The sequence below is a fragment of the Magnolia sinica genome, chromosome 18 (assembly GCF_029962835.1).
Source record: "Magnolia sinica isolate HGM2019 chromosome 18, MsV1, whole genome shotgun sequence".
Taxonomy (NCBI): Eukaryota; Viridiplantae; Streptophyta; class Magnoliopsida; order Magnoliales; family Magnoliaceae; genus Magnolia; species Magnolia sinica.
The window spans coordinates 60,038,775-60,051,187 of NC_080590.1; the positions used below are offsets into that span (position 1 = coordinate 60,038,775).

The 12,413-nt window shown below is 43.6% G+C and overlaps 1 protein-coding gene across 1 annotated transcript; it reads right to left on the reverse strand.

The window, feature by feature from the left end:
• Positions 1-1,426: 1,426 nt before the first annotated feature.
• Positions 1,427-3,259, reverse strand: LOC131233626 (protein VAPYRIN-like). Its single transcript, XM_058230407.1, has one exon. It carries the CDS (start codon positions 3,050-3,052, stop codon positions 1,445-1,447), a length of 1,608 nt encoding a protein of 535 aa, XP_058086390.1. The 5' UTR covers positions 3,053-3,259; the 3' UTR covers positions 1,427-1,444.
• Positions 3,260-12,413: the final 9,154 nt, after the last annotated feature.

Consider the following 12,413-nt stretch of genomic DNA (forward strand, 5'->3'; position numbering starts at 1 on the left):
AACGTTGCGCTTCGCCTTCGTCTCCGGAAACTCCCACCTGGGGGCTTTGAGAACTCCTATCCGCCATTATTATTATGTAATAAAGAGGAAGGAGAAACTCACCGGAGAGAAAGGAACAGTGGCGGAAAGAAGTGCCGACGATAAAGAGAGAAGAAAGGAAGGAGATGAAAGGCTACGCAAATCCCAGAGAAAACGCAGAGCGAGAATGGCAAGAGCAGTAAAAGTTCGAAGTGCGGGACCCCTGACGTTTTATAAGGTCGCCCTACGGCGGAGACATTAATGGGGAAATGATTCGACGCCTGCATCGATTCCCCCACTCGACACGTGGAGCACGCCGACTAGCAACAATAATAGCTTTACTACGTGTCCAATCCTCATTGGCGGGACCTGCGATTTGATGGCCGACGGCGCATACGATGTCAGAAGCTGAACCGTCCCCATCAAAGGTCTCAATGAATGCGCTTAACGACTACTTCTCGTCTCGGACTAAGTTATGAACCGACTCAGCACTCGCTACTCCTCAGTGTCATATGAAAACACTCGGAGTAAGGGGGCTTACTGTTGGGGACAAAACATACAAGTCCGCAGACTCGGACTAAATGCCTCGGGCCACCAAAGGATGTGTCAAATCCGAGGAGTTATTCGCTAGACCGAGGCAAAGGTTGAGTCGGCCCCGACGGGTCGGTAGGGTCGTCAGTGTCTCGGGCATGCTTCGGGCGGACCTCTTTATCGGATCGACCGTCACAAGATGAAGCCGCACTCCGGATGTCTTGGGATAAGATTCCCGATCCCGAAGCTCACGGGATCGGATGAAGGCATGAGACGGGCACGATCCTGTTTCCGTGATCCCAGGAGAAGATTCCGTGATCCCAGGAGAAGATCTCGCGCACAATACCAGGAAGAGAATCCTCGTACGATTAAACGCCCCAGCAGCTATAAAAGAAGGGGGGGCCCTCACCTTGAGAGGTACGAAAACAAATTCCTCCAAAAGACTTTTCAATACTTTAAGACCCCGAGTCCAGGCCTGACTTTGGCATCGGAGGGTCCCCTGCGCTAGCCAGGGTCTCCTTTGTCCTTTTTCTGTGCAGGCATACAAGGATCCAGGAGGACGAACCAGATAATTGCATCAACATCATCAATAGATGGTAGGGCCCAAAACAAACCATTTGCACCTCGCTAGGGTGAAAACATTTACACTAATACATATACAGGGAGACTAACTCCTCACATACATCATTAAACCATTAACCGTATGTATAAAACCATTTTAACAACTAATCACTACATAAATATATTGCAGAATAGCGTATATTACTTGCATTAATAAACATTGTTTTGACTTGGGCCAAAAAGAATGATGTGATTTCTTGGGGGCCCAAAAAAAGAAAACAAAAAAAAAAAAAAAAAAAACCCATGGCACGTGCTAAGGATGGTACCGCACGTGCTAGGTAGAGCATGCTAATGGCAACGTTCTGTCGAAGCTACTTCGAAGGGTGCTCGCCCGGTGCGCCTTCTTCTTAAGGCCGGAGTCCCTCTCTCGGCCCACGCCACCACCTAATGGGAGTGAAGCAGGTGTCGTTAATGGAGCCGCTGCGTCCCTGGCTGCCCCGCCTTGCATGAGCACACGTGCAATCCCTGTGTAATGCAACGAGTCGGCAATCTGCAAAGCCGTCACACCCTTGTTCGTGCGTGCTTCGACGTCGGCACCCTTCTTCACTAGCAATTCTATCACCTCTGCATGGCCCGACTCGGCCGCACAGTGTAGTGCCGTGTACCCATCATCGTCCCTAGCATCCACATCGACACCCTTGTCTAGGAGAGTCCGGACGATGTCCACACGGCCTTTGAATCCTGCCCGGTGCAGCGCAGTCCACCCATGCTGATCCCTGCCGTTGATCAATGCACCATTCTCGAGGAGCCGGTGCACCGCTCGTAGCTCGCCCTTGCGTGCTGCAGCGCAGAGGCTGTCCCCAAGACGCAGTGCATCAAAAAGCCGAGTGTGCCCACACTCGGCCGCTACGTCATAAGCCGTCTTGCCGACCCGGCTGCGTATGTCCTTGTTGGCGCCCTTTTGTAACAGAAGCTTGATCATGTGTTCATCGCCCATGCTCGCGGCTACATGTAGCGGTGTGTCACCATCAGCCGATCCGCGGATGTCAGCTCGCGCACCGCTGGCTAGCAACATGCGTGCGCAGTCCCTGCGCCGCTCCTCGACCGCAAGGTGCAGCGCAGTCCGCCCATCGCTGGTTAGCGTGTCCACGTCTGCCCCCTTGAGCAACAGGAGCCGCATGACGTCCAGGTGCCCACCTCCCGCTGCTAAGTGCAGTGGACCCCATGCAGACGACTCCGATCTGCCCGTGCTCACACGCCGTGCAAGCAGTAACTCCACGATCAAGGCTTCCCCAGCCGCAGCTGCAGCCTCGAGCGGCGTCTGCCCAGCTCGGCTCCGAGCCTCTGCGTTCGGTTCAAACTCTAGAAGCAGCTGGACGAGATCTGCACGGCTACGAGCGATGGCTATGTGTAGTAATGTTTGGCCATGATCGTCGATCGAGTCCGCGGCTTTCCATGCGGCATCGCTCCGCTCCAGCACCTCACGGAGATCATCCATTGAGCCATCGGTCACGAGTCGAGCCAAGATGGGTGAGCCTACGAAAATGATCTTGATACCACTGTCAATGAACACTTGCTTTTTCTTGGTAGTGAACCAGTCATGAGGGACCGAATCGAAGGTAGAGGTTGGGTCCTTAACGGCTGCACCGGGCACCACAACACTATGCAGTAGGAAAGAATCGTCCGAGTGAGGGAACGAATCAGGCAGAGTGGAATTAGGAGGCAAGATGTATGTGATCTCTACAGTGAGCGTGGCGAGAGGGGAGATGATTCCACATTGCGGCCGCACCATGTATCGGTTCTTGTTCATGGGTTGCAAACGGAACGCGACAGGCATGGTGTACATGACGTTACGTAACGTGAGCTCACCATAGCAACGTTGCCCCAGTTCAACTCGGACCGCGACTCGGTTCGATGGCTCCAACCTTATCAACCTATCCATCTCTCTTTGTAATTATTGTTGATATCGCTAGTGAGAGACACTTGGGCTGGCTGTTGTTGTTGCTGTTGATTTTTGGGCACTTGGGCTTTTATGTGGACCACACATAGGATTTGGGAGGTGAGCCTTCTTCTTTGGTAGAAATGGGCAGTTTTGGTCGCTTTGAAATTTCAGTTAGATGAGGATCATCTCCTGATCCTTGTATCTGGGTTTTGTATAGTGGAACTAAACAAAACCCATGGAGAGGTTTAGAGGAAGAAAAAGAGAAGTGGGGAGAAAGGAGGGGGGCCTGTTCTTTAAGGAGTGGTGGGGGTGTATGTAAGGAGGATGCGGCCGGCTTTAGTGAGAGAGTGCCACGTGGTGGTGTTAAAACCTATGATGACTTGTTCTATTGAGTGTCCTGATTACATAGGGGCATAAAAAGGTCTCTTGTTGTCCAAGTCAAATATGACAGATTGATGCATTGGAGTTGTATGCGTGTCATTTTCATGCACCATAAAGTATGATTTTACGGGGCCCAAATCACATATAATAACGAGCTTTGCTTTCTTAATTTATTATGTTAAGCTATTTTTTATATGGGCCTTGGTGGAATCAGGAGGTTGGGCAAAGATGCTCTTGAATCTTGAGAAATTACTAGAATACCTATTTGTCAATGAAATTTTAAGCAAATGAATGAATAAAAAAGACTACCGCCGTGGCATGGTATTAAGAATCTGAGATTCACCGAGTGGTTAGGTCCTAAGTTAAGTTGTATTGGACAAGTTGAACATAGCGGCGCTCACACCCTGATCCATAGCACCAGTGGTAGATTGAGTGAAAGATACCTCGTTTCAACATGGAGGTTGGCACTCTTTTACTTCAAAATATAAGGAAAAATAGAAGTACATGTACAGGTAACAAAAAACTAAAAGTATTTTTACAAAATAAAAAGGGAAATTGATCGTATAGGCCTTGATGTATGGTCAAATTCCCTAGCAAGATTCAACCTTTCAAATATTAATATTTTGAGGGTGGCATTCTGACAAGCTTCCGTAAATTACTTGAAACCAAACTGTTGTCCTTCTTTCAGTAGTTGTACGGTTTTTTAGGGAATAAGAAGTTACGTCGTATTTAATGCCAAGAAAGTGATGTGTAAGGAACCCTTTTTTGCCCGTGGGCAAGGACCTAACTAATGGGGCCCACATTGATGTATGTGTATAATCCACGCCGTCCATCCTTTTTGTCATGTCATTTTAGGGCTAGGGCCCAAATATCAACCTTATCCAGAGCTTGTGTGAGCCACATAATAGAAAATAATGATGACAATGGAACCCACTATTGAAACTTTCCAGGCTCACTGTGATGTTTGTTAGAAGTGAACACTGCCTAAGTTAGGACTTTTTGGGCCCACGACGAGTAGGCCAACAAGGTGGACGGAACGAATCACCGCATTGTGGGCCTTAGGCTATTGTACCAATAGCTATCCTTTCATTTGGTAGTAAATGAAGTGAACATGTAACAACCGCGACCCATATCACATGAAAACCACGACTCATATAACATAATAACTATGACCCATACAACATGACAACCACAACCCATATAACATGACATTCATGACCCATGACAACTACGACCTTCACTGCATTACAACCACGACCCATATAACATGACAACCACGACTTATATAATATAACAATCACGACCCATATAGCCTGCATTTTCAGCTCCTGCAGTCTATTAATAGTCATCTCATATTTGAAAAATGTCAGGCTAGCTTTGGTACGGATGGACACGTTACTTTTCTAACTTTGTACGGTATAACTTCATGAGGATAAGAACAACACCGTCTATTAGATGCCCCACCTTATATTTAGATTGATACCCAAAGATGAGAATGATTCAACGGTCAAGTGGGCTATTCCATGGGAAACAATTGAGATTGAAAATTTTACTAAGAATTCTACTCCATTCTCTACGTTATGGTCCATTTAAGATTTATATTTGAATGAAATTTAGTATCCACGGTGTAAATAGATCGTTTCATCTAATGGACAGTAAAGATCTTATGTACGTTTATCCCATGTAGTCACCAAGTTAGTGCAAGTGACACCATAGTCGTCCAAACAATATTTGTATAGTAGCATAGGTCGCATCAGGTGGTTGTAATGCCGTAAGGGTTGTGGTTGTAATGTGGTAAGGGTTGTAATTGTCATGGGTTATGGTTGTCATGAGGTAAGGGTTGTGGTTGTCATGCTATATGGGTCTTAGTCTTCATTTTATAGGCCTTAGCCTTAAAATGAGAACCACGACCCATATAACACGATAACTACGATCCATGACAACTACGACTCATGATAACCACGACCCATATAACATGACAACCACAACCCATATAACATAACAACCACGACCCATGAAAACTACGACCATTATCACATTATAACCACGACCCGTACTGCATTACAACCACGACCTAGGAATTTGACCATACATTGAGGCCCGCATTGATATATGTGTATAATTCATGCCGCCTATCCTTCTTGCCGTGTCATTTTAGGGCTAGGGCCCAAATATCTGCCTGATCCAGTGCTCATGTGGGCAACATAATAAAAAAATAATGGTGACTGTTGAAAATTTACAGGCTCACTATGATGTTTGTTAGAAGTAGACATTGCCCAAGTCAGGACTTTTTAGCCCCACGACAAGTTGGTTGAAAGGTGGATGGATCGGATCACCCTATTGTGGGCCTTAGGCTATGATACCAATGACAATCCTTTCATTTAGTAGTAAAGGAAGTGAACATGTAACAACCGCGACCCATATCACGTGAGAACCATGACCCATATAACATGATAACTACGACCCATGACTACCATGACCCATGTAACATGACAACGACGACCCATATAACATGCCAACCACGACCCATGACAACTACGACCCTTACCACATTACAACCACGACCCATGACAACTACGACCCTTACTACATTATAACCACAACCCATATAACATGACAACCACGACCCACATAACATGATAACTACGACCCATGATAACCACAATCCATTTTTGGTAGTGTAAATGGATCAAAGCTTACAGATTAAGGCCGTGGCATAATCCAATTGATCTTTGGATATGCTTTAATTTTGAGCTCAACCTCTTAAATTAGATGGAAAAATGGGTGGTCAGTGTGGATAGACCACATACATTCAAGGTGAGCCCAACTGAGTACTCAATCCGATTTCCTCTCTCGAGTGCAACTTATGTTGGGAAAAAGCTTACGCGAGGAAAAGAAAAATGGGCGCGGATTGCTACTGACAAGTTGAGTATCCAGACTCGCTACTCAACCTACACGGATTGCTACTGACAAGTTGAGTATCTAGACTGGCTACTCAACCTGTCCGTATCTAATCGGGAATGGATTGGCTACTTCCCTTGCCACCAGCCCCGTGGCTGGTGGTCGGTGCTATGTGGGCCACACCATGTCATCCATTTCGTTCATACATTTTTACAAATCCTTTTAGGGCTTTATACCAAAAATGAGAGGGATATAAATCTCAGGTTGACCACACCACAGGAAAACAATATTGATTGGATATCAACCATTAAAATCCTCCTAAGGCCCACCGTACTGTTTATTTGACATCCAATCTGTTGATTAGGTCATATAAACCCAAGTTGACCATTAGCTACTGAAGTGATGTCACCAAGTTCTATGGACCCCACTATGATGTTTGTGTGGTATTCACAATGTCCATCCATTTGGAGATATTATTTTAAGGCATGAGCCAGAGAATGAAGCAGATCCAAAGCTTTAGTGGACCCCACCGTAGAAAATAGCGGGAAGATTGATGACCACCATTGAAACCTTCTTAAGGCCCACCATGATGTTTTTTCAAAATCCAACCTGTTCAAAAGTTAACAAAGACATTAAAGAAGGGAAAACAAAAATATTATCTTGATTGAAAACTTTTGTGGCCCTTAGAAGCTTTTAATGGTGGTGTCACTCTCCCCACTGTTTTTTGTAATGGGGTCTACTGGAGCTTTGTATGTAACTCATTCTTTGAATCTACACTAAAATGATCTCTCCAGATGGATGGATGGCATGGGTACAAAATATACATCATGGTGGGGCCCACAGAACTTGGTGATGTTAGTTCAGTAGCGAGTCTCTCTACTCAACCTGTCAGTATCCAATCCTCGCCCCAATAGCTAATCCACGTTGTATCTAATTTGCATCCGTATCCGGAACGAAAACGGATTGGCTACTCCCCCTGCCACCAACCCTGTGGCTGGTGGTCAGTGCTCTGTGGGCCCCACTATGATGTATGTGTTTCATCCATTTCGTTCATCCATTTTTACAGGTTATTTTAGAGTTTATACCAAAAATGAGAGGGATATAAATCTTAAGCGGACCACACTAGAGGAAAACAATGGTGATTGAATATCCACCATTAAAATCCTCCTAAGGCCCACTGTACTGTTTATTTGACATCTAATCTATTGATTAGGTCATAAAGGACCAGATGAAGGGAAAAACCAAAGATCAGCTTCATCCAAAACTTTTATGGCCCCCAAAAGGTTTTTAATGGTCCACGCTTATTCAAAAGTATTTCCTGTAATGTGATCTAGTTGAGATTGAGATATACCTCATTTTTGGTCTTATACCATAAAATTATCTAGAAAAATAGATGAACGGCATGGATGAAATAGGTACATCATGGTGGGGCCCACAAAGCACCAACCACTAGCCATTGGCTGGTGGCAGGGGGAGTAGCCAATCTGTTTCCATTCGGGACAAGGAAGCCTATTGGCTGGTGTACCACATAGCTATATAACTGTTGTATTGACGTCAGCAAGTTCTGTGGGTCCCATCATGAGGGGTGTGTTATATCCAAACTGTCCATCCATTTGGTGAGCTCGTCCTACGGCTTGAGACTAAAAATAAGATAGATTTAAAGATAAAGTGGACCACACTACAAAAAGCAACGAGGGATTTAACGTCTACCATTGAAACCCTTTTAGGGGTCACAGAAGTTTTGGATCAACATGAAATTTGTTTTTCCTCTTCATACAGGTATTTGTGACCTTATAAACAAATTGGATGGAAAATAAACGTTATGGTAGGACTCATGTAAGGAACCCTTTTTTGGGCCTAATAAGACCACATTGTGGGACTCATGTAACTCTGATCTCATTTTAGTAAGTCACGTTAGCTGGAGGAGTCCAAACTCCGGAGACCTCAGGAAGGTTGTTTTAGTAAGTCAGGTTATTTTTAGTAACTTACGTGGCCCTATATATGTAGAGATGAATGGTCTTATTAGGCTCACTATGATGTATATATTTTATCCATGCCATCCATTCATTTTGAAAGATCATTTTAAGGGATGAGCTCAAAAATGAGGCATATCAAAGGCTCATGTGGATCACACCATAGAAAGCAGTGAAATTGAAAACCTACCAATGAAAACCTTTTAGGGCATAAATATTTTGGGTGTAACTCATTTTTTGGCCCATGACGTTAAATAAAATTCTAAATCTAATGGATAGATTGGATTCGACACATAAATCATGATAGGACCCTAATCCTTATAACATGATAACATCGACCCTTATTATGTTACAACCACGAACTGCACACATCACGTAACAACCTTGACCCCTGATAACTACGATCCATATAACATGACAACCACGACCTATATCAACTATGACCCACATAGCATGACAACCATGACCCATATAACATGATAACCACGACCCATGACAACCACAACCCGGATGACAACCACGACCCATATAACATGACAACCACGACCCACATAACATGACAACCACGACCCATATAACATGATAACTACGACCCATGACAACCACGACCCGGATGAGAACCATGACCCATATAACATGACAACCACGACTCATATAACATAACAACCATGACCCATGACAACCACGACCCATGAAAACCACGACCCATATAACATGACAACCACGACCCATGAAAACCATGACCCATATAACATGAAAACCACGACCCATATAACATGACAACCACGACCCATGAAAACTGTGACCCATGACAACTACGACCCTTACCACATGAATTATACACATACATCAATGTGGGCCCATTTGGGTCGTGGTTTGCATGGGTCGTAGTTGCCATGTTATATGGATCATGGTTGTCATATTGTATGGATCGTGGTTTGCAACGTGTTCACTTCCTTTTCTACCAAACCATTGGTACTATATCTTAAGGCCCACGATGGGGTGATCTGATCCATCCACCATGTCGGCCAGCTCGTCGTGGGCCCAAAAAGTCCTAACTTGGGCAGTATCCACTTCTAACAAGCATCATAGTGAGCCTAGAAAGTTTCTACAGTCATCATTATTTTTTATTTTTTGGCCCACACGAGCACCGGATCAGGCTGATATTTGGGCCCTATCCCTAAAATGACACGACAAAAAGGATGGGTGGCATGGATTATACACGTATATCAATGTGGGCCCATATGGGTCGTTGTTTGCATGGGTCGTAGTTGTCATGTTATATGGGTCGTGGTTGTCATGTTGCATGGATTGTGGTATCCACATGTTCACTTCCTCTTCTACCAAACCATTGGTACCATAGCTTAATGCCCATAATGGGGTGATCCGTTCCATCCACCTTGTTAATCAGCTTGTTGTGGGCCTAAAAAGTCCTAACATGGGCAATGTACACTTCTAACAAACATCAAGTAAGCCTGAAAAGTTTCAACAGTCATCATTATTTTTTAATATGTGGGCCACATGAGCACTGGATTGAGCTGATATTTGGGTCCTAGCCCTAAATTAACATGGCAAGAAGGATGGGCGGTTTGGATTATACACATACATCAGTGTGGGCCCCACGAGTTGGGCCTTGCCCACGCCCAAAAAAAGGTTTTGTACACGTCATTAAATACGACGTAACTTCTTATTCATTGAAAAACCGTACAACTATTGAACCGAGGACAAAGGGCATTTTGGTCCAAGTAATTTTTGGAAGCTTATCAGAAGGCCACCCTCGGAATATTTGAATGGTTGAATCTCTTTAAGGAATTTGACCATACATCAAGGTTAGTACGGTGAATTTTTCAAATAAAAAATAAAAATTGCAGAATTATATAAAAGTAAAACAAAATAGAGAAAAGAAGAAAAATGGAAAAAAAAATGGAGAGAATGAATTTGGGTTACATGCCCACTCTCTCTCTCTCTCTCTCTCTCTCTCTCTCTCTCTCTCTTATTAAGTAAAAAAGAAAAAGTAAAAATATCAAAAATAGAATGAATTTGGGTTATATGCCCCTACCTTCTCTTTTATATTAAGGTTTTTTTTTTTTAAAAAAGTAAAAATTTCAGAACTACTCGACATATTTTCAATATAACATTTTAATGGTAAGGTGTATAAACAAAACTATATAAACTCAAGATTAAGTGGGTCATATATTTTATGGCCCACAACCACAATCATTAATACTCTTCTCAAGCCGGAGCATAGATGTCATTGCTTCCCGGAGTGAAATAAATTAAGTGCTTTTGAAGAGCTTTTGGAGAACACATGAGCAAGTTGATCTTTAGACCAAACATATATAAGTCATATAAATTTTATTAATAGAAACATTTTCTAATAATATGAAATTACAGTTAACTTTAATATGTTTGATTCTCTTATGATAAACAAGATTATTTGCAATATAGGGAACTACTTGATCATCGCAAAATAAATGCATTGGTAGGCTCACTGCAAAACTAACTTCTTGTAATAGTTTCTTGATCTATATGAGCTAACAAGTGATATGAGTCAATAGTTTCTTGATCTCCGAGAGCTTACAAGTGACATAAGCCATTGTCCTATATTCTAATTTCACATTTGATTGGGCTAACTACACTATACATTTTACTCTTTCATGTGATCAAATTTTATCCCACAAATATACAATGCCCGGTGGTAGACTATCTATTAGTCGAGAAGCCAGTCTAATCTACATCATAATACTTTATGACTTGATGATAAGTATTCCTTTTATATAAAATTTCCTCACTCAATACTGAACAATCAGATACATGTGAGTCATCATAGGAAAACTCATAAATTGACTTACTACACTCACAACATATGATATATTTAGGCTATTAATTATTAAGTAGATAAGTTTTTTGAGCAACTGTAAGACCCGTGTCCTAGTCTGTATCGTTCCGTTGGCTTCCACGATCCTTCCGGTCAAATTTCGGCAACTTTCACACCGTATCCAACGATTGTGCGCAATCCTAAGCCGAGTCCTGCATACCGAAGATGGCTCGACCCGAAACTTGTATCTTAACGATCGCGTCGTCGCCGCGGTTCTAACACCGTGACTCGCACACCCAACCGATACCCAGGCCAGGAGATGTAGGCCAATGATTGTTTCGAAGAAATGCCGCACGTTGCGAATTTTAAGGGAATCTCTACGTCATGTCCCATCAATCAATCAATCAATCAATGTCAAGTACAACCATACCTCAAGTACAAGCCCCATCCCTCCCTTTTCAAAAGTCAACTCTCTCTCTCCCCTCACCATCCCTCTTTTACCCCATTTTCAACCACAACCATACCTCGCATCACCTTTTTCTTACAACCACCACATCACCCATCCTTATCATCCCATCACTTCTCTCTCTCCCTCATTTCTCAAAAATCTCTCCCAAGCACCATCCCATGTCCAACCTCACTCTCTCCCAAACCACAAGTGTGGCCCACCCTCTCATCTCTCATCCACACCATCAAAATCCCATCAACCACCATCAAAAGTGAAGGCAAGGAGCATAGAAGGCGAAGGGAACAAGGAGGAGGCCTAGAGGTGGGTGATCTTTGAGTTCCTACCATTGATTTCATGATTTGAGGGCCGACTTGTTGGTGGGACCCATTTCGATGAATGTGATGTATCAATGGAGGACCCATTTTAAGTTCCCTCCTCTCTATCACCGTATCTCTCGCTCTCTCTCTCTCTCTCTCTCTTTCCTTTCCCTAGAATGAAGTGGGCCCCACCAAATCATGTTAAATCCACTTCATTCATCAATGGTGTGGCCCACCACATTTTAGGCAAAATCCACTGTCCGATGGGAAGTCCCACCTGCAAAATATATATATATATATATATATATATATATATATATACAATATATTATATTTATATTATGCTAATATATAAATACACATATACATAGTTGGTGGGCCACGTCCATGTGGGACCCACCACAATGCATGTGTTTATCCATGCCGTCCAGCTTCCTTGGACGCTGGACGGGCGTGGCTAACATGGAGTGTGTATACTGACGTGGGTGTGTACTAACAAAAAAAATTGCTTTTGAGGTGGGCC

Bases quoted from the DNA above. Each gene is read 5' to 3' on its own strand.
- LOC131233626 (XM_058230407.1), bottom strand. From the start codon at position 3,052: ATGGATAGGTTGATAAGGTTGGAGCCATCGAACCGAGTCGCGGTCCGA.